The sequence below is a fragment of the Scyliorhinus canicula genome, chromosome 13 (genome assembly GCF_902713615.1).
Source record: "Scyliorhinus canicula chromosome 13, sScyCan1.1, whole genome shotgun sequence".
Lineage (NCBI taxonomy): Eukaryota > Metazoa > Chordata > Chondrichthyes > Carcharhiniformes > Scyliorhinidae > Scyliorhinus > Scyliorhinus canicula.
In genome coordinates, this window is record NC_052158.1 from 114,614,411 (window position 1) to 114,637,221 (window position 22,811).

Genomic DNA, 22,811 nt, shown 5'->3' on the forward strand with positions numbered 1-22,811 from the left:
CCAGCCCTCCCTCGCTGCGGTTCCTCTCCAACATCGCCTTCTTCACCCGCGGAGACTTTCCCGCCCAGACAAAGCTCATGATCAGCCCGTTAACTCTTTTGAAGAAGGACTGTGGGATAAAGATCGGGAGGCACTGAAAAATAAACAAAAATCGAGGGAGGATTGTCATCTTTACAGTCTGCACCCTCCCTGCCAGCGACAGCGGGAGTGCATCCCATCTCCGAAACTCTCCCTTCATTTGCTCCACCACCCTGGCCAAATTTAACTTATGCAGCCTGCCCCAGTCTCGTGCCACCTGGATTCCCAAATACCGGAAATTTTCCTCAACCAGCCTAAACGGTAGCCCTCTCAATCTGTTCTCCTGGCCCCTTGCCTGGACCACAAACATTTCACTCTTGACCGTATTTAATTTGTATCCTGAGAACTGGCTGAACTCCCTCAGCATTCCCAGTATAGTTCCCATCCCGGCCACTGGGTCCGACACGTACAGGAGCAGGTCGTCTGCATAAAGAGAAACCCTGTGTTCAACCCCGCCCCTCACCATCCCCTTCCAACCCTCTGCGGCTCTCAGCGCCATCGCCAGCGGCTCTATGGCCAGCGCAAACAGCAGCGGGGAGAGCGGGCAGCCCTGCCTGGTCCCTCGGTACAACCTAAAGTACTCCGACACTTCTCTGTTGGTCCTGACGCTGGCCCTCGGGGCCTGATATAATAATTTGATCCAATCCCTCCCCGAACCCAAACCGTCCGAGCACCTCCCATAGATAGTCCCACTCCACCCGGTCAAAGGCCTTCTCGGCGTCCATTGCCACCACTACCTCCACCTCTCTACCCGCCGGGGGCATCATTATCACGTTGAGCAATCTCCTCAGATTGGCCGCCAGCTGCCGACCTTTCACGAACCCCGTTTGATCCTCCCCAATCACCTCCGGTACACAGTCCTCCATTCTCCCCGCCAGTACCTTTGCCAGGAGCTTGGCGTCTACATTAATCAGGGAGATTGGCCTGTAGGACCCGCACACCTCCGGGTCTTTACCCCGCTTCAATATCAGAGATATGGTGGCTTGTGACATTGTCGGCGGCAGGGTCCCTCTGTCCCTTGCCTCATTGAAAACCCGCGCCAAGACCGGGCCCACCAGCTCGGAGAACTTCCTATAAAACTCTACTGGGTATCCATCCGGCCCCGGGGACTTCCCCGACTGCATGGCCTTTAGGCCCCCAATACCTCCTCTACTCTAATCGGGGCGCCCAGCTCTTCCACTCGCCCCCCCCCAACTGTTGGGAATGTTAACCCGTCCAGAAACCGTTTCATCCCCTCCAGTTCTTCCGGTGGCTCCGAAGTATACAGCTTACGATAGAAATCCCGGAATACCCTATTCAATTCTGCCGGATCCTCCACTTTGCGCCCCCCCTCGTCCCTCACTCTACCTATTTCCCTGGCCGCCTCCCTCCTCCTGAGTTGCTGCGCTAACAGTCTGCTAGCCTTTTCCCCATACTCGTACACCACTCCCCTCGCCTTCCTAAGCTGTTCCACGGCCCTGCTCGTGGATAGTGCCCCCAGTTCCGCCTGTAGCCTCCGCCTTTCCCTGAGTAAAACCTCCCCCGGGGACTCCGCGTGCTCTTCATCTATCCGGCCCATTTCCCTGACCAATCTATCCATCTCTGCCCGGTCTGCCTTGGCTTTGTGGGCCCCAATTGAAATCAGCTCCCCCCGCACTACTGCCTTTAGCGCCTCCCACACGGTCGCCGCTGAGACCTCCCCAGTGTCATTCACCTGCAGGTAATTTTTTATACATTTCCGAAGCCTCTCGCAGATCCCCTCCTCCGACAGCAGTCCCACATCTAGCCTCCATTGCGGGCGTTGATAACTCGCTCCCCCGAACTGCAGGTCCACCCAATGCGGGGCATGGTCTGAAATGGTAATTGCTGAGTATTCAGTGTTCTTTACCTCCCCCATACAGTCCCTGCTTATTACAAAGAAATCTATCCTGGAATATACTTTATGGACGTGCGAGTAAAACGAGTAGCCCCTTCCTGTTGGCTGTCCCTCTCTCCAGGGGTCCACTGCCCCCATTTGCCCCATAAACCCTTTCAGCTCCCTTGCCATTGCTGAGAGTCTACCCGTTCTGGGACACGACCGATCCAAAGTCGGGTCAAGGACCATGTTAAAGTCCCCTCCCATTATTAGCCTGCGAGAATCCAAGTCCGGGATCTTCCCCAGCACTCTTTTAATAAAGTCCACGTCATCCCAGTTCGGGGCATATATATTCACCAGCACCACCCTTCTCCCCTCCAGTCTGCCCCGTACCATCAGGTATCTGCCCCCCCTGTCTGCAGATATGCCCTCTGCCTCAAATTGCACGCGCTTGTTGATCATGATTGCCACCCCTCTGGACTTCGAGTCCAAGTAGATTTGTTTATTGTCACGTGTACCGAGGTACAGTGAAAAGTATTTTTCTGCAAGCAACTCAACAGATCATTAAGTACATGGGAAGAAAAGGGAATAAAAGAAAATACGTAATAGGGCAACACAAGGTATGCAATGTAACTGCATAAGCACCGGCATCGGATGAAGGATACAGGGTGTAGTTAGTGAGGTCAGTCCAGAAGAGGGTCATTTGGGAGTCTGGTAACAGCGGGGAAGAAGCTGTTTTTGAGTCTGTTCGTACATGTTCTCGGACTTCTGTATCTCCTGCCCGATGGAAGAAGTTGGAAGAATGAGTAAGCGTGGTGGGAGGGGTCTTTGATTACGCTGCCTGCTTTTCCCAGGCAGTGGGGATTTGCAATGTACAGAAGAGAAGCTACTAGCATTTGGAAGTGCTGCCTGTTGCCATTGAAAGAATTTGAAAAAGTGTTGGACCTTGTTTTTTGTGTCAACAGTTCTCCTTTGACTAATGTGCCGCATGTTGTTCGCATAAAGATTATTGTTTATCGCAAGTACTGTAAATGTATTGTTTGAATTTTCACTTGAAGATATCATTAACGATAACATTTGTTGAAAATGTTCATTGTTATGCAGAGCCTGGACCTTTTTATAGGATGATGGCAAGAATGTTTTCTGTTATGTTACTAAACTTTATGGGGTTTTATCTCTCTATGTTAAAGACTGTAACATCAGGAATGGCCTCTGACACCAAGGACATCATTTTTAGCATAAGCAGGGCTTACATGCAGAACCCTAATGCCATTATTCTTTGTATACAAGGTAAGAATTTAAAATTAATGTACTGAGAAAATTGGCTGGTGAGAAACTTAAATGCTCAGTATACTTTTGCAATAAAGATAACTTTATTATTATTATCGCGACGTAACATATTGAAGCAAAGGGGCGCTGACCGAATTTTCCATTTTAATTTTCAGTACCTATGTAAATTATGCTTTAATGATATATACACATTGCAAAATTATGGTTAACATCAAAATTGCATATTTGTATAGCGCATCCTGTGGCTATCAGATAAATTGCAGCCAACATTCTCTGCCAGCAAAAGTTAACCTTTAGTTTCTGTATTCTGATTATGATTGAGGAGAACTTATTGCTCTCTTTAAATCTGATCCACCTAAGAAGACAGGATGTGTTTGTTGTTTCATCTGACGAATGTATCCATACAGCATTTCCACATTACTGCACTGAAATATGAGCGGAAATTACATGCTCATGTCGTTGTGTTGGATTTGAACTCGCTGCGTTTCACGCATGGGTGATAGTTCTACCAGTGGAACCAAGTTGAAAATTGTTGCAATCAGAAGTTTATACCTTCATTTTGCCTTGCTAAACTAACTTAGCCCAATTCTAAAAATTAACCCTAATTTCAATATAAACAAATTACTGCAGATGCTAGAATCTGAATCAAAAACAGAAAATACTGGAGAATCTCAGCAGGTCTGTCAGCAGTTGTGAAGAGAGAAGGGAGCTAATGTTTCGAGCCTGGGTGACTCTTTGTCAAAGATTTTTCAAAGCATGATTTAGATATGTTGTTTGCTGGAATTTAGGTACGATTTCCACCATATTCCTTGAATTATATAAATTATCACATGCTGAACCAAATATATTTACAGATTTTAAAAAAAAATCATGTTATAAAGAGTAAGCACATGAGGAAATTTTAATGTAGTGCACTTAATTTCACATTTTATATGTGTAGGATCTATTATTTTTCAAATCAGAAACGAGGGTCTGTTGGTAGTGCGAGATTGAGTTTTATTGTAAAAATCAAATTAGTACACTTCAAAAAAGAAAAGAAGCAAAAGCCCAGCAGGGCATAAGGAAGAAAACAACTGGAGGAGAACAAAGACGAAGAGAGGGAAGAGATGGTCAACACTTGTGCCAGTAACCTTGTATCTATGTTTTATACTATCCCCCTATTGGTTTACAAGTTTTAAATTGTGACTTCTGAATACTGGTCTCTACCATCACTCACATTGATATCTAATTTACTGGCTGTACTCCCTTTGCAGTCTAACTGAGAGGCTGGTATAAGGTTTCATTGGCAAGCTGACCTTGACTCAGAGAACAGTACAGCTTGTATTTCAGCTGAAATTACAATATTTTTAAAACTTGAATTGTGACTATTCCCTACACTGTGTGACCACTTAGAATAAATTCTCGAGCAGACGGACATACGATTAGTAACAGAAGTCAGTCACTCAGCCCCTCAAGCCTGTTCCACCATTCAATAAGATCATGGCTGATCTGATTGTAACCAGCACCACGTCTGATAACCTTTCACCTCCTTATTAATCAAGAATCGATTGAGCTCTGCCTTAAAAATATTCAAAGACTCTGCTTCTGCCTTTTGAGGAAGAGAGTTCCAGAGACTCGCAACCCTCGGAGAACATATTCCCCTAGTCTCTGTCTTAAATGAGTGACCCCTTATTTTAAAAAAAGTAACCCCTGGTCCTAGATTCTCTTGACGAGCGGCAGCATCTGCTCCACATCCAGCCTGTCAATACCCCTCAAGATCTTAAAGGTATCAATCAAGTCGCCTCTTACTCTTCTAAACTCGAGTGCATATGATAAAGTTTAAGATATTTGAATGAGCAGCACATTTTTTACAAATTGCATATTTTCCTGACTTGCTATGGATTTTCTGTTCTGTTTTCAGATGGCTCAGTAGATGCTGAACGCAGTATTGTAACTGATTTGGTTAGCCAGATGGACCCACAAGGCAGAAGGACCATTTTTGTGTTGACTAAAGTGGATCTAGCAGAGAAAAACCTGGCTAGTCCCAGTAGGGTAAGGGCCTTGCAACTTTGAGTAGTTTCAAAGTATATTTGAAACAAGCTTCTGTGGTATTTTGTTAAACAAGCGATATGTTTTATACCTTGCGAATAGCAGATAAATTCATAATGTTCCTGAATATAATTTATTCATTGCTTTAAGCAACGTGAAATGTTCACTGTTTGGTTGCCCTTGTAGCCTATTTCATTGTTCTTATTACAATAATCCAGTTCAAAATCCAAAGCAGTGAATTACAGTCGAGTTAAAAATAACATCTGAACAAAGCAAGTGTGCTGGGATGTATGACGTCTTACGGACAGGAGGGGAGGGACGCGTTAGTTTAACCAGCCATTATTTCTCCCCTTGTCTCCCATCCAAAAACAGAAAGGTGATGCTTCCCCCTTTCTAAAGCAGTGGTGTATTTTTCAACCCCTCTGTTTTGGTGTGATTCAATTGTCTATTAATCCTGCGGCAAACTCAAGATAGGATGAACTCTTAAGTTTATTGCACATGTTCAAACACGGGAGAAGCAACATAGCCTCATGTTCACTTGTGCATTAAAAGAGTGATAGAGAAAGATCTAAAGGGCAGCAAGGTGGCACAGTGGTTAGCATTGCTGCCTCCAACGCTGAGGACCTGAGTTCAAATCCTGGCCCTGGGTCACTGTCCGTGTGGAGTTTGCAAGTTCTTCCCATGTTTGCGTGGGTTTCACCCCCACAACCCAAAGATGTGCAGGATAGGTAGATTGGCCACGTTAATTTGTCCCTTAATTGGAAAAAAAAATTGGGTACTCTAATTTGTTTTTAAAAGGAAGATTTATAGGGCAAAGACCATAGAGAAAAAGATTTCACGTGAGTCTACAATCAATGTCCAGTGAGGTATCCTTTCACAGACATCTGCAGGTTGAAAACTGATGCTGTATAATTCTCTTTTCCAGGAGAGTTGACGTCACATGAGGAGATAGGCACACAGAGGTGAATCAGTCTTGTACACGATAGTACAGAAGTTCTAGGAGAAAGGGTAGAAGGGGCTAGGTATTCAATCTGAGCAGAGTCCCTTCTCTGCTGCTGTTTGTAGATGGTAAAATGGCCATTGAGGTTTCAGTACAGAAAGGCAATGTAACTCGTTCCTGGCTTATGAAATGCAGACAGCCTTTGTATAAATCTCTTTGAATTTGGTCTCAATGGCTCAGTGGGCTGTTTGTGTCGCTCAAAGAAATGAGTCGCAAGTTTGTCTGCTACTTCCATGATAGCTCCTTTTGTTCAGGGCCACAGACAGAAATAGCTTCAGCAATTTGTCCAGTTTTTAAAATATTAGAAATTAACCAAGAGGAAGTGTATATAGATATATTATAAAAATATATAGTGAGAGACCTTGGTGCCCTGACACTAGCTTCTCATTTATTCTAAGATGCTGGGTACACTATTCACTGGACCTCTAACTCTAAACCAACTAGACATGGTGTACACCTTTATAATATGTCCCTAACTACCTGTTAAACACATTCTAGATAACTAGGTTGAAGACAACATAATTCACAATTAATATGTTCCACATACTCCTATTATAGCTATGGGTGGATGAGATTAATTGGAGATAAGGTGAGGTCTGAGTAACTGTTCTTGACACCAAGGCAGCATTTGACCAAATATGGATTAAGAAACCCTAGTTAGTGGGAATCATGTGGGGGGGGGCGGAGTCCTCACTGGTTGTTGTCATGCCTCGCGCAAAGGATGGTGGTTGTGGTTGTTAGAGGCCGAATATCACTGCAGATATTCTTCAAGGTACTATCCTCAGGTCTGGACATCATAAGGTCTGAAATGAGGATCTTTGCCGATGATTACATGGTGTTCATTTAAGTTCCATTTCCAACTCCTCAAATAAAGCAGTTTTGGTCAAGTGCAGCAGGACCTGGACAACATCCAAACTTGAGCTGCAAGTGGCAAGTAACATGCATGCCACACAATTGCAAAATAATAACCATCACAATTGAAAAGGTTTAACCACGTCCCTTGACATCCTGCGATATTGACATTGCTGAATCTCTTGCCATTGACATCTTGACTGTCACTCTTGAACAGAATCTTAAATGGATCAGTTACATAAATATGTGGCTGCAAGAATTAGTCAAGAGGCTGGTAATTCTGTTGAAAGTGACTCGTCAACTGATTTCCTGAAGCTTTTCCACAGACACAAGTCAGAATTGTGATGGAATACACTTGCCTGGAAGCGTGCAGATCTAACACTTATCAAGCTGGGCACCATCCAGGCAGGACAAATTTGTACTCTTGATCGGCATCTCATCCACCACTTTACATACTCACTGCCTGTTCTACTGGTGGTACATCATGCGTACTCTCTACAAGCTACCCTACAGCAATTCGCCAAGGCTTCTTCAACAACACCCTTAAATTAGAAGGGCAAGTGCAGTGGGTGCCTGGAAACATCTCAACCTGCAAGTTCACCTCCAAGCCACACATCAGCCGAGCTTGGAAATGTATCGCAATTGGCTCATCATCACTCGGCCAAAATCCTGGAATTCCCTCCCTAACAGCGCTGGGAGTATCTTCACCACATGGACTGCAGTGGTTCAAGGCGATAGCTCACCACTACCTCTTCAGAAGTATCAAGGGGTTGACAATAAATGTTGGCCTTGAAAGAAATTAATTTCAAATGTGAATATAATCAAAGGCAACTTAGTGAATCCTAAGGGAATGAATAAAGATTGAGGTAGTTTTTTAAAAATCAGATACTTTTAAGCAGGACATTGGAGTCAACATGGCCATTGCTCTGAAACCTTCCAGTGTTCAGTGAAAAACCAGCAGTCTTGTCTATCCATCTGAAAGTGATTTTCTCGAGGCAAACCACACTCCAGACTTGACACAACTCACAAATTTACAACTCACAAATTTAAAACCTATCACATTTTGGGCAGCACGGTAGCATGGTGGTTAGCATAAATGCTTCACAGCTCCAGGGTCCCAGGTTCGATTCCCGGCTGGGTCACTGTCTGTGCGGAGTCTGCACGTCCTCCCCGTGTGTGCGTGGGTTTCCTCCGGGTGCTCCGGTTTCCTCCCACAGTCCAAAGATGTGCAGGTTAGGTGGATTGGCCAGGCTAAATTGCCCTTAGTATCCTAAAAATAAGGTTAATGGGGGTTGTTGGGTTACTGGTATAGGGTGGATACGTGGGCTTGAGTAGGGTGATCATTGCTCGGCACAACATCGAGGGCCGAAGGGCCTGTTCTGTGCTGTACTGTTCTATGTTCTATCTCTCAAAGTTGAACTGTGCATTTGCTATCTTGGTATTAGCTGTCTTGTGACTTTTTCTTCAGACATGCACTCTTCCAATTGATATTTAAATTCCATTTTAAGTCTATCATTATGCTATATGTAATAGACTATTACATCAATGTATGTTCACTGATTATTTAATACTCAACTTGATATTCAAGTTATCTGAAATGTTTATATTGTAAACTCCAGATTCAACAGATTGTGGAAGGCAGGTTGTTCCCAATGAAGGCTTTGGGTTACTTTGCAGTTGTTACGGGAAGAGGTAAGCAAGGCACATCGCAATTCCATTGCTTAGTTTTAAAAACATCTCGAACGTTAGTCCGAATTCAGTTATGCCACTAAATGCATCTTTTGTCAGAAAAACGTGCTGCTCAAATGCTTTCAGAAATTAGAACATGAGCAAACAATTTTTTTGCACAAAGAAGTAATAACATGTAGTTGTATTAAAATATAAATTTATATTAAAATGCTTGTATATGTTTTGTACTTTAACCAGGCAACACCAATGAAGGTATTGATTCCATAAAGGATTATGAAGGAGATTTCTTTCAAAATTCAAAATTGTTGAAGTAAGTTTTTAAATTTTTAGAATTTTGATTTGACCGTTTGGATGACTTTGGCAAAAAGTACAAAGTTAAAACTTGGTGTTACACCATTGAAGGTATAACATGCACACTGCTACATGGAGGAAAATTCTTCTTCAGTTTCGGGTATCTAAACAGAATGGCTAACAATGCGATTCAGTCTTTTAACAAAGACATTCTATAACAAAAGCGATCAGGTTTGAGTGTATTTGGGTATCATATGGGTCTTCTTTGGTGTGGCTCAGAGGCTAGTCTTGCCGTCTGCATCAATGTCTCCAAAGTGGATGGTCGATAGCTTTAAGTTCCTGGGGGTCACCATCACCAACAGTCTGTCCTGGTCCAGTCACGTTGATGCATAAGTCAAGAAAGCCCAACAGCGTCTCTACTTCTTACGGAAGCTAAAGAAATTCGGCATGTCTTCATCGACTCTCTCAAACTTCTACAGATGTGCCATAGAGTGTATCCTATCCGGCTACATCACAGCTTGGTATGGCAACTGCTCAGCCCAAGATCGCAAGAAACTGCAGAGTGTGGTGAACTCAGCCCAACGCATCACACAAGCACATTGATTCTGTCTACACCTTCCGCTGCCTCAGGTTTTGCCTTCTTCCAGATCCTTCCATCAGGCAGAAGATACAGAAGTCTGAAGACCCGCACATCTAGACATAGGAACAGCTTCGTCACCACAGCTACTAGACTACTCAATGACTCTCCCTCGGATTGATCTGTTCCCAGTAAGAACACTATTCACAACGTCCTGTGCTGTTCTTGCTCATGTATTTGCTTTGTTTGGCCCCTTGTTTCGCACTAGGACCAATCGCTGTTTGTCGATGTACCATTTGTCAATGTACTCGGTTGATTTTTTTTCCTAAATAAATTTAGAGTACCCAATTCATTTTTCCAATTAAGGAACAATTTAGCATGGCCAGTCCACCTATCCTGCACATCTTTGGGTTGTGGGGGGCGAAACCTAAGCAAACACGGGGAGAATGTGCAGACTCCACACGGACAGTGACCCAGAGTCGAGATCGAACGAGGTCTACTATGTAGGTACTGTGTACGTTCCCTTGGCCGCAGAAAAATACTTTTCACTGTACTTCGGTACATGTGACAATCAATATGACTCTCAGTCTCGTATGTGCACTGCAGTGATGCTAGCTGCCACTCAAATCCAAAGTCTGAGCTCGAACTCCTCCAAAATCCTGAGCTCAAGCTGCTCCAGCCAATAGCACTTCCTGGCAATGTGATCAACCAAGAATAGGGGCACCCTGGCATTTCCACATGACACAGGATGTGCATTTCACGGGACTGTCAAGCTCTGCTATGCGTCTATTCGACTAGCATAACTTAACAGAAATAACTAAAGATTTATTAACAACTTGTTTCAAAAAATATGACTGCTGAGTTTTTACTCTTTTGCTTCCTCCCAAATCTGTTACTTTGCTCCTCTGCTTCCAAGCTCCTCCAAATCTGTTTCCTTACCTCTCCAATCTAATATTATATGTTATGTAGGCCTTAAAGAGATGGCCCTTTCTCCAACTTCTCACTTCTAAAGTGTATGGCATATTGCATTTCTAAATTTCTAAACTAGTGCCATATCATGTTTCTCTTGTGAGAATTGTCAAAAGGTACCCAATGTCTCTAAAAAGCTTTGTAGGGTGCTGAGTGCTGCAGCAACAAAAAGCAAAAAGCTCAAAACCATCCAGAACAAAGCAGCCTGCTTGATCGCCACTTTATCTACCACCTTGAACATTAGTTCCCCCAACTATCATCTACAACATGCATTGCCACAACTCACCAACTCTGCTGTGACAGAACCTCCCGACCTGCTACCTCTTATCAACCAGAATATCAAGGACAGTAGCCAAATGGGAACGCCACCTGAAAGTTCTCCAAACCACACAGATTGAAACTATATTGTGGTTCCCTCGCTGTCATTGTCAAAATCCTGGAACATTCTTCCTTATAGTGAGTATACCGACACAAGATAGATGGGCAGCAGAGTCACACAGCGGTTAGCACTGTTGCTACACAGCGCCAGGAACCCGAGTCCGATTCCCTGCTTGGGTCACTAACTGTGTGGAATTTGCATGTTCTCCCTGTGCCTGCGTGGGTTTCCTCCGGATGCTCCGGTTTCCTCCCACAAGTCCCGAAAATGTGCTGTTGGTTGATTTGGACGTTCTGAATTCTCCCTCAGTATACCTGAACAGGCGCCATGGTGTGGCGAATCGGGGATTTTTACAGTAACTTCATTGCAGTGTTACTGTAAGCCTACTTGTGACACTAATTATAAATTTCAAGAAGGTGGTTCATCACCGTGGACTGATGGTCAACTAGGATGTGCAATGCGCGCACACCCTAAGGACCAATAAATAAGTACAATGAATGTAATCTGGAATGCTATACAATAATTGGAATAAAATTTATTTTAATACAGTATTTAAAGAATTTGAGTTAGTTATTTTCAGCTTTAGTTACATTATTTGAAAAATTCAACTGACTTTTCATTATAATTTTACAGCATTAATAAAGAGACTGAAAGTCCTAATATGCCCTTATAGTCTGTCAGTTATAAAATGGTTCTTGTCCACAGTTTTAGGGGGATTTGAGTTAAATTTTGATCTTTTTCACTGACTGATATAATTATTGATAAGTATAGGTTAACAGTGCATGAATTGTAAATTGTGTTATTTATATGTCGAAAGATATAGCTGGAGTGAAAGCATGTTTCAATCATGCCAGGCTTCACTCTGGGATCTAACCAAGATCAGCTGTGATCATGACATTTGATTAATGAAGTCTTCACTGTATCTCTAATATATTGCAATTTCTTACAGACAGGTTGCTTATGACTTTGTAAATGGAGGAATTATATTGCAAGTATTGTCGTTTTGTGACCAGTGCATTTAGAGAGTTTATGAAAGCTATATGCTGGAGAAAGTACTTTTATAAATTTATTTAAACACAAGATGGAGCTATACCCTAATGTAGTGACAACAGCTTTATTCATTCCAGAGATTTGAACATTCAAGCCATGTCAAATGTTTGTAGCAGTTTGTTTGATAACTTCCTGGAAGAAAGGTCCTCTTTGAGTGAAGTAGAGGAGCATATCCAAATTATAGATGACGATATTAGCAGAAATCCTGGCAAAGTTGTTTCTTTCCAAAGACCCTTTTGGAAATTCAGGGTTTCTTCCTCTACTTACCTTTCTGCAGATCCAACGAAGCAGTCCAAAGACAGAGTGGTAGCAAGCTATGATTCAACCTCTTACTGTTTCCCTGATATGGTTATGATTTTGTAATTGAGGCCCAAGCTGATTCATGTTCAAAAGTACACAGCTGATTAGTTAAGAGTTCAGGGTCCTTCCTGCCATATGGTAGTCTATTATTGTTAAATATTAATGCTGTTGAGTTGGTGTCTCATTTTAAACTCGCCTTTCATTGTCAGCAGTAATGTGTGCCTTTATTTTGTTTCTCTTTAAGTTGGTGTTCAAAACAAAAAATAGGAGCGGAAGTACGTCATTTGACCCTGCTCTGCCATTCAATGTGATTATGGCTGATCCTCTATCCCAACACCAGACTCCCGCTTTCTCCCCGTTTCCCTTGATGCCTTTAGAAAACTATATATTTCTTTCATGACCTTCAAAATCTCCTGTGATAGAGAATTCCGCAGGTTCACTATCCCCGTGAAGATATTTCTCCCTATCTCAGTCCTAAATGGCTTTCCCTGTATTCTGAGACTCTGAACCCTTGTTCTATACCCTCCAGCCAGAGGAAACAATATCCCTGCATCGAGTCTGTCCAGTCCTATCTGAATTTGATTTGTTTTATGCATTTTGATGATTTCATAGAACATAGAGAAATACAGCACAGAACAGGCCCTTCGGCCCATGATGTTGTGCCGAACATTTGTCCTAGTTTAATCAGTGTCCAAAATTCTATGATAATCTAAGGGCAATTTATCATGGCCAATCCACCCACCCTGCACATCTTTGGACTGTGGGAGGAAACCGGAGCACCCGGAGGAAACCCACGCACGCACTGGGAGGATGTGCAGACTGCACACAGACAGTGACCCAAGCCGGAATGGAACCTGGGACCCTGGAGCTGTGAAGCAATTGTGCTATCCACAATGCTACCATGCTGCCCTTAAGAACAAATTAATCTACACTCCATTATTCTACCATAATCCATGTACCTATCCAATAGCCGCTTGAAGGTCCCTAATGTTTCCGACTCAACTACTTCCACAGGCAGTGCATCCCATGCCCCCACTACTCTCTGGGTAAAGAACCTACCTCTGACATCCCCCCTATATCTTCCACCATTCACCTTAAATTTATGTCCCCTTGTAATGGTTTGTTCCACCTGGGGAAAAAGTCTCTGACTGTCTACTCTATCTATTCCCCATATCATCTTATGAACCTTTATCAAGTCGTCCCTCATCCTTCTCCGTTCTAATGAGAAAAGGCCTAGCACCCTCAACCTTTCCTCGTAAGACCTACTCTCTATTCCAGGCAACATCCTGGTAAATCTCCTTTGCACCTTTTCCAAAGCTTCCACATCCTTCCTAAAATGAGGCGACCAGAACTGCACACAGTACTCCAAATGTGGCCGTACCAAGGTTTTGTCCAGCTGCATCATCACCTCACGGCTCTTAAACTCAATCCCTCTGCTAATGAACGCTAGTACACCATAGGCCTTCTTCACAGCTCTATCCACTTGAGTGGCAACTTTCAAAGATCTATGAACATAGACCCCAAGATCTCTCTGCTCCTCTACATTGCCAAGAACCCTACCGTTAACCCTGCATTCCGCATTCATATTTGTCCTTCCAAAATGGCCAACCTCACACTTGTCAGGGTTAAACTCCATCTGCCACTTCTCACCCCATTTCATGCCCCTTTTCAACAATGGTAATGTCACTCAGCTAGTAATCCAGAGATAAAGGCCAACACTCCTGGGACACAGGCTCAAATTTCACCATAGCAGCTCAATTAATAAAATATGAAATTTAAAGTTAGTCTCAGTAATGATGACCATGATACTTTCATTGATTGCTGTCAAAACCCATTTGGTTTACTAATGTACACTAAGGGAGAATGGCGATAAATGAAGCCCAATGGTCCCATTGAAGAAGAAGGAAAATATTTTAAAATGTGAAGAACGTCGCGCCATAGCTTTGATTACCCATGCTTCCAAAGTAATGTTAAAGATCCTAGCAAATAATTTGGAAGTCAAAGCAAGCCATTACATTGGCTGTGCTCAATTTGATTTCAAGAAAGTTTGTGAAACAAGAGAGGCTATTGCAATTATGAATATTAATCTTGGAAAGCATAGAATGCCAGCAAGAGGTGTTATACCTGCTTTGTGGATCGTGAGAAGGTTTTCAATTGGGTGAGCTGACAAGAGCTGTTCAAAGTGCTGGAGGCAATCAGTTAATTGGAGAGATAAAAGAATGATTGTAGCTCTATAATTGCAGCTCTATAAATGGAACAGATTGTTTCAACCTAGCCTGAATTTGATGAAACCGGGAACAAGGCTATCTACCATGGCTGTTTAACAGCCACATGGAATCCATGATAAAAGGAGCACTAAAGAAGTACAAAAAGGTTTCAAAGTCAGAGAACATTTGGTAAAGCTAGTGATGTTTGCAGGTGATCAGGCCATGATGGCTAGCGCTGCAAAAAGTAAAGCTGCTAATGGATCGAATGAATGAAGTAGTGAAATCTTAAAGAATGAAACTTAATGTAAAAAAGATGAAAGCTGTGAATATTAGAAGAAATATTGATGGAAAAACAGTGGGCACAATAATTGGTCAACAGTTGGAACATGTATCACAGTTTAAGTACATATGAGGTGTCTTGACAGGAGACAGTTACAGCCATAAATAACTGGAGCGTGAACAGCAATGGTAAAGAGTGCGTTCACCAAACGTAAAGATCTGAATAAATAAATTACCAAGACAGTGATTTGGAGCGTCTTTGTGCGCAGGGCTGAAAGGTGGACCTTGAGAGATTCAAAAGTTTTCAAATGTGGTTCTGCAGAAAGATAGAATGTGCCAGCGGAAAGAACACAAGAGCAGTGAAGACGTTCTCATGATTGTGGAGGAGGACAGATCATTCGGAAATATCACCAAGAAAATACATCAAGGTTGAATTGGCCATAGTCTAAGGAATGCAGACTTGTTGAAAAATGTGATTGAAGGAAGTTTAGAGGGCTATGCGCCAAGAGAAAGAAAGAGAATGACGATGACGGACAACCTGAAGTTGAAAATGGGAGGCTAAAGAGGAAAGCCGCAAGACCATGAGGCTTGGAGATATGCACAGAGGACCTGCCCTTGGGCAGACCATTACTAATGTATCAGATTTTTAAATGGCATAGAATATTTTTGTACTTTTTAATAAGCTGGATGATTGAACACAGAAAGCTTTGTCTCCCAATTAAGTTTCTGAGTAGTAATCTCCGAGTAGAAATTATTTTGCCCACTGTGGAGTACAACCTCTCTCTCCATAGTGTCAGATTCCACTTGTCTAATTCCGGAGAGCTTAGGCAGGGTTGGCGTGGAGCTCCAAATATGTGCATGGCTATCAATGGATATAGCCAGCTGAAACTTTGCAGTGTGGCATTACCAGGCACTGGTCAGCTTCTAGTCACTTGGTACCCTGTCCATCGGGCTATTGACTTGCTGGATTTCTGAAGCAGTGGGAAGAATCTGTGCGACTAAGTGGCAGGTTGCATCAGTCGGGCAAACTAATCAATCGTCAATAGCGCTCTGGAGTAATGTGGACCGGTCCCACTTAAGTACTCAATCAACAGATTCGCGAGAGGTCCTGAACATTTGTCATTGAGTGTGACATCTTTATCTACCTTATTCCTAAAGAGACCTTATTTATCTCCCTCAAGTAGGATAGTTTATTCTTACCCTGAAAGATTTTGCTCTATATATCTGCAAATATGAATGGCAACAGAACAATTTGAAAGATGTAGTGTTACACCAAATACTTTAGTGTACTTCAGTGGATTTATGGCTCCCATTCAGTGTCAGCTGTAAAAACATGTTTACTCAGTGCTTTCATGGTTAAAATGCTTATGGCTTCCTTGGAAACCTTGGTAAAGGCATTGTCTTGTGGTTTTTTAGGTAAATGAAGGCAGTACTGTACAACCTTTTATATGTTTTATATAAATATCAGCAATTCTCTGTCGCGCTCAATACAAGTTCTTTTCCTTTTCCTCCCAGTTGAGGGTGTTCATTGTAATGTATAGACATTGTCCTCACCCATTGTGGAGCGAGAGTGGGTTGACTTGTCTAAACGCTTCTCATGATGGCTATCAATACTCTTTCGCAGTTGGCTTGTCTTTCCTGAAGCATTCTGCTGATTTATTTTACTCCCCTCGCTGACCTGGTTGGGAGCTGACAGAACTCCGCCATGATGAATGGGGAATTTGTCTTTGAGATGAGGATTTAAACTGACCTCTCATATAAAGTGAACACTGGACAATGGCAGCTACCATGCTACTTAACGATGAGCAATAAAAATGTTTTTGGTAAATCATTTGGGATCTATTTATCATGCCTTTTACATACATGCTATGGTGTATGAGAGTAATTTTGAGTTTCTTTACATTAAAGGACAGGGATGCTGAAAGCACATCAAGTGACAACTAAAAACCTGAGCCTAGCAGTTTCGGACTGTTTCTGGAAAATGGTGCGTGAGTCTGTGGAACAACAGGCCGATGCGTTTAAAGGTAATTGTAAATTATTATAACATTCTGGTTTTTAACCAAATTCACGTGAAAACTGAATCTCAATTTGAGTTAATATTTGAAACACAAATCATACTTCTATATAATTATGTGAAAAGTTGACTTTTTAGGTGTATTATCAAAGGGAAGCTAAAACGTTCTTTTGGCATTTAAACTATATCTTGGAAGGCATAGGTACAATTCCAGTGAAAATGTTTATAAATAACCAGAAAATGAAGAGTTGCTTTAATTTATTTGCATTGTAATTTTGGGAGATAGAAATAGAAGTCTGAAAAATCAGATTATGTTTTTGATTTATGGGCAGCACTAGTTTCTGCACAATGAGAGTTCGAATTTATTAATGATCACCTTTCTTCATTACGTTATTTTGCATGATCCCAGTAGTAAAAAGCTGGAGGAGTTGTTGATACCTGTTTGCTTTTTATTTTGATCTGCCTGTTGTGTCTGCGTTGGCTCTCTGCAAGAACAATTCACTCCCATGCCTTCTCCTCAAAACCACACATTTTTTCTCTGTTCAGATCTTATCCAATTCTGTTTTGAAAACCATAGTTCAATCTGCCTCCACCACACTCTCGCATGTATGGGCTGGATTAATCGAGTCTTCAGCCAACAAAGTTGACCATAGCAGTTAGATTTATTTTTCGAACTGAAAATCAAGTAAATGAGAAACTTGTAAAAATTCATGTTAAAATAAACATGTTTGTAATATGTCATGTTCCTGTACCTTGCTTGAACTTTAATTAGTCAGGGTGACAACGTGCATGGCCAGGATCAATTATTAATATAATTGTTGACCTATTATGTCCATGCTAGCTCTCCTAAGGAGCAATTCACATCCTGACACTTCCCTGCCCTTTCCCCATATCCCTGCAGATATTCAGAAAACTTACAGCACAACATAGAACATACAGTGCAGAAGGAGGCCATTTGGCCCATCAGGTCTGCACCGACCCACTTAAGCTCTCACTTCCACCCTATCCCCGTAACCCAATAAGCCCGCCTAACGTTTAGGACACTGAGGGCAATTTAGCATGGCCAATCCACCTAACCTGCACATCATTGGACTGTGGGAGGAAACTGGAGCACCAGGAGGAAACCCACGCAGACACGGGGAGAACGTGCAGACTCCGCACTCAGTGATCCAGCGGGGAATGGAATCTGGGATCCTGGCGCTGTGAAGCCACAGTGCTAGTCACTTGTGCTGCCCGCAAAAGGAGATTATCCTGCCCATTGAGTTATGTGCTGGCTGAAAAACAAGCCACCCAGCCGGATCCCATTTTTCAGTATTTGGCCTGCAGTCCTGGAAGTTAGGGGACCTTGGGTGCTTATCCAGACACCTTTTACATGAGGTGAGGTTTTCTGTCTCTACTACCTTTTCAGGCAGTGAGTTCCAGACCATTTTGTCTAAGCGTCTAAGCTGACACTCCACTGTTGGGTTCCTGCCTTGCTGAAGGTGCTGTCTATTTGTCAGATTGAACTCTCAGATTCCCTGTTCTATTGTTTCGGCAATCCAGAGATTTGAGTTCCGAGGCAGAGTGCTCTTTCGGTGGGCCGATGCAGACTTGCAGGGCCTCCTCCTGTGCTGTTGGAATTTTATGGAAAGGCAGATGTGTGGTTAAATCTGGAATCTGGTGGAGTTGTGGTCGCGAGTTCTGGAATTTGAGGCAACAGTGGAGAGAGCAGTCAGATTTGGAAATGTGCCACGGATTTTGGAGATCCTATGTAGGAAAAATGGGTCTTTGTAATATATGGAGTGAAATGTCGGGGAAGCGAATTGAGTTATTAATGCCCTTTTAGGTTTATAATTGTGTGGGACTCAGTGAAGAGTTGTTGTCGCTCCTCTTAGTCAAATATTTCTATAGTATGGTGCAGATTGCTTGATATCCATAAAAGATTTGCTTTCCTCCTGTGCTCGTGAAGAGAGAATGTATGGGCCTACCATTTAAAATAAGGTGGAGAAAAACAGTGCACTAAATGTATATAATGAACTTCAAATAGATGACTGGAATGTGTGCGTTGATATAATAACATAAGTGTATGCACATAATATGGAGATGATGTTTGAGAGATGTGGAGACCAGTTTTGCAGTTTGGACAAATTAGGATCAGCCATTCATTTTAGCTGCTTAACATTTTAGAAGTTTGAAGGTTGTTGGGAAAAGTAATTGAGACATGGTCTGATGAAACTAACGTATGATACAGCAAAATCAGCCTTCTATAATATAGAGAAAGTTAATGAAAAATGTACAAAAGGACTTGTATTTTTAACTGTGGGTCCATGTATTTGTCCATCATATCCGTGCATAGGATTTTAATTTCATAATTGAGTCATGGTCAAAAATGAGAAGGGTATGTAAGAAGCAATTACACTTTGTGAAAAATGAAACATTCTCCAAATTCAATAACTTCTGATCTAACAGATCCCAAGGAGAGTTGCTTTTCAGTGGTCAATAGTGTTTGTGGTAAGCTAAGCGTTGTTATGCGTCTGTTCCTGTAATGCTGCCTCTACAAAAAGCTTACAATCTAACAAGCTCACTTGAGTGGTGGACTAGCTGTGAGGATAAGGTCATGATTTACCCCATTGGCTTTGGTAAATAATCTGGTCTGTGAAAAAGAAAAATTAGAATGTTAAGTGCTGAATAAAGAGCTTAAAATTGAGCACATTGAAAGGATCTAAAATAATATTTCTAAAATGCAAATGTTATACAGCCATTTTCCCCGAAGCATAGTAAATGTGGAGCAGACTAAATATGGCAGAGCATATTCCAGATTATGTTGATCAATTTTCCTACCATAAATTTGATATCTAGCAGTGCATAGGCGTGCATGATTAGATACATCTATTGTCAACAGAACAGGCGTCACAAGCTATGCCAAGTCACTGAGATGCACTTTAAGGATAAATATATTATACAGGCCTCCCAGACACTTGTTTCTTGGCAGTGGGAGGCAGCACACCGTTCGCTCACAGCGGGATTCTCTATTCCCGTCTCTGTCAATGGAAAACCCACGGGCGGGGGTGCACTGCTGCAGGGACCAGAGAATCTTGCCACCAGCGAGCGGTCGGACAATTCAGGCCACATTCCTTACTGGTAACTTTATTGTGCATCAAATTGTATTATTAGCTTTATATAAAATAATTGTGTTTTTTAGGCCTTGTGTTTCAATGTGCTTCATATTTCATGAATTATTTTCAAATGAAGTAACTGAATATGATATCCACTTAAATGCCAAATCAATCCATTTGTGATGATATCGATTGAGGAAGACGTATTAACTTCGATTAAGAAAGAGCATCCTAATATTCTGTGAAGAGCACCATGAGATCTGTAATGTTTACTTGGCCACAGATTTAACCTCTGACTTTGCTACTCAATTCCTATCTGCAGTGAAATAACAACCTAGTTTATGTGGTCAAGTCTTGGACGAGCTCTGACCCTGAGGCCGGGAGTGCTGCTTACTTTGTCTTTTATTCATTCATGGGATGTGTGCGTCACCAGGTCAGGACCACATATTTCCTTCCCTAAAGGACATTAGTGAGCCAGACATTTAATTCCAGATTTTTATTGGATTCAAATTTCATCATCTACCATGGTGGGATTCGAACCCGGGTTCCCAGAGCATGACTCTGGGTCTCTGGATTACTAGTTAAGCAACAATACCACTACGCCGCTGCCTCCTCTACTGAGCCAAACTGAAATGCTAATAATGGCCGGATATGTAGTAATCCAGATTTGTTTATTAGTTTTCTGAAGGGCCCCACTCAGCAAAGAAAATTCATGGTTGACAATACTCTTTTGATCAGAAAGCTGATACCATGTTATCGTATTTTTATAGTCACATGGAAATACAGAAGTTGAATGTTTCTTTTTTTTTTAAAAAGACATGCTGTTGAAGAATTTTGTCTTGCACTCATCAGGACAGAATTGCAAGAATATTATATCTCAAAGGGAAAATCAATTTATACTGCACGAGAAGAGGCTTTGGTTGATTGGTTGGCAAAAAGACCCTGATTGGTAGAGGCATTGCCATGGAGAATGCACCAGGCAACAGTTAACTACAAAGCAATTGTTATCCAATTGCAGAACCACATCTAATGTTGGACACTATGTTCCGGGTTTTACAAGCGTAGGCTAGTTGAGTGCAGTCAGTACTTTGTCTGTTGTAAGCAGCTGAGGCATGATGGACTGAAAATCCTTTTGGCTTGACACTAGTTTCACCTGTTGCTCAAAGTTTTGAGGCACCTTATTCCTCCAGGGTAGTCTGAAGTAGACTGGGTACTTTTCAGGATCAAAAGTGGTGGCCTTAGGCTTATTTGTTAGTTTGCGCAAACAGATTGGGATAGCCATTATACTGCAGGATAGCTTTAATGTGCACTATTTTGGCATCACGTTTGCATGGTGGGCAAATGGTTTGGCCCATATTTTCAAGGATGCCGGTAAGGCCAATCTTTTATGGAATCCGAATGAATATGTTAATGAATGAAAGTGGGCTTGCAGTAGACTAGTAGAGAACATTATGGCAAATTTCTCAACCAGCACATTGAAGAAATTGAGCTTGTTTGCTCCATTCAAAGCTGAATTTGAGCACAAGATGGAGCCCAGTAAGGTGTATAAGGAAATTATTACATACAGCTACAGATTCTAATATGGCAAACCTATCATCTATGTATTGGAAATATGCAAGATGTAGCTGTTTCAGGATCATTCCATCAAATACACTTTTTCTCATGGAAATCGATGTTAACAAGAATTAAGCCTTGGGAATCCAATGGCAACATCATCTATTTGGGAATATATGAAGCATTAAAACTGAGCTCAACTCTGCGAGAAGGTGAGTTTGGATACAGGTTTGGATAATGATGATACATCTAGATTGCATAGTATAGTCATATAGTGCATATATCTATGGTCTCCTTGAGTGTTACATGACAACACTCACATGACACTGGTTCATTCCCCATGGCAATGGCAGGTGACTAATCAGAGTCAACTAGCCTTTGAATTTAAACAAAAGATTGGTAGTTAACTGTTCCCTGGTGCATTCTCCATGGCAATGCTTCCACCAATCAGAGTTCACTTGTTAACCAATCAGCACCCTCTTCTCATGCAGTGTAAATTGTTGTTCCCTTTGAGATTTGATAATGTGATCCTTCACCATCATGTATGTCTCTTTTTCAGCAATGTTTCCTTTTAGAGTTGTATGACAGCAGCGGCAATTATGATTACATCAGGAGGGCAACCAAAAAAATTAAACAAGTTGGAATGCAGCTATGCTTTCCATTGACTCTTTGAATAACAGTAGTTTCCAAATTTTGGAAGGCTATCAGATGAAAGTCAGAAAATGTAATCGATTGCAGATAATTGTTCTCGCACTCATATAATTTTAAAATATTTCCAGTACCACAACAAATTCTAAGAATCATGCAGTTCAGCAAGAGTGAGGATCCTATCAGCCTTTTCAGGACTTTACACAGCAATCCCAGAGTGGAAAATAACCTTATTTCTTGCACGAGTTAGTTTTGGCTCCTGCTTTAACATGTTAAAGTAACCACTGTTTACAGTGGGGCACTTCGCAGTTCAGATAATTTTATCACCTTTGACTTCGAATTTTTATTATGTATTACAACTAAGTCATTAATTTTCTTATTTCAGCCACTCGATTCAACCTTGAGACCGAATGGAAGAACAACTATCCTCGGCTGAGAGAACTGGACAGGGTAACTTTCAATTCTCTGTGAATTACTATGGTATGTATAATTAAGTAATTCTTTCTAAAACATGATTTTTTTTTAATAGAATGAACTGTATGAAAAAGCGAAGAATGAGATTCTGGACGAAGTGATCAGCTTAAGCCAGGTTACTCCAAAACACTGGTAATGTTTTATTTCAGAACGATAAAGTGTATGTTTTTTTTAAAGAAGTGCAATCCAATTGGAATGTTAATTCT

The 22,811-nt window shown here is 41.9% G+C and overlaps 1 protein-coding gene across 11 annotated transcripts in view; it reads left to right on the forward strand.

Moving 5' to 3' along the window:
• opa1 (OPA1 mitochondrial dynamin like GTPase) overlaps positions 1-22,811 on the forward strand; it is a 130,174-nt gene that overhangs the window by 39,510 nt on the left and 67,853 nt on the right. For all 11 annotated transcript variants that reach the window (XR_005462936.1, XR_005462935.1, XM_038817083.1 and 8 more), the window contains 7 exons: positions 3,103-3,202; positions 5,103-5,233; positions 8,702-8,774; positions 9,009-9,081; positions 16,729-16,844; positions 22,517-22,581; positions 22,661-22,737. Coding sequence is in view for 9 of the 11 variants with exons in the window: in XM_038817083.1 (XP_038673011.1) it covers positions 3,103-3,202; positions 5,103-5,233; positions 8,702-8,774; positions 9,009-9,081; positions 16,729-16,844; positions 22,517-22,581; positions 22,661-22,737 (635 nt within the window). In the remaining 2 variants the exon portion in view is untranslated. The remainder of the gene's footprint in view (positions 1-3,102; positions 3,203-5,102; positions 5,234-8,701; positions 8,775-9,008; positions 9,082-16,728; positions 16,845-22,516; positions 22,582-22,660; positions 22,738-22,811) is intronic.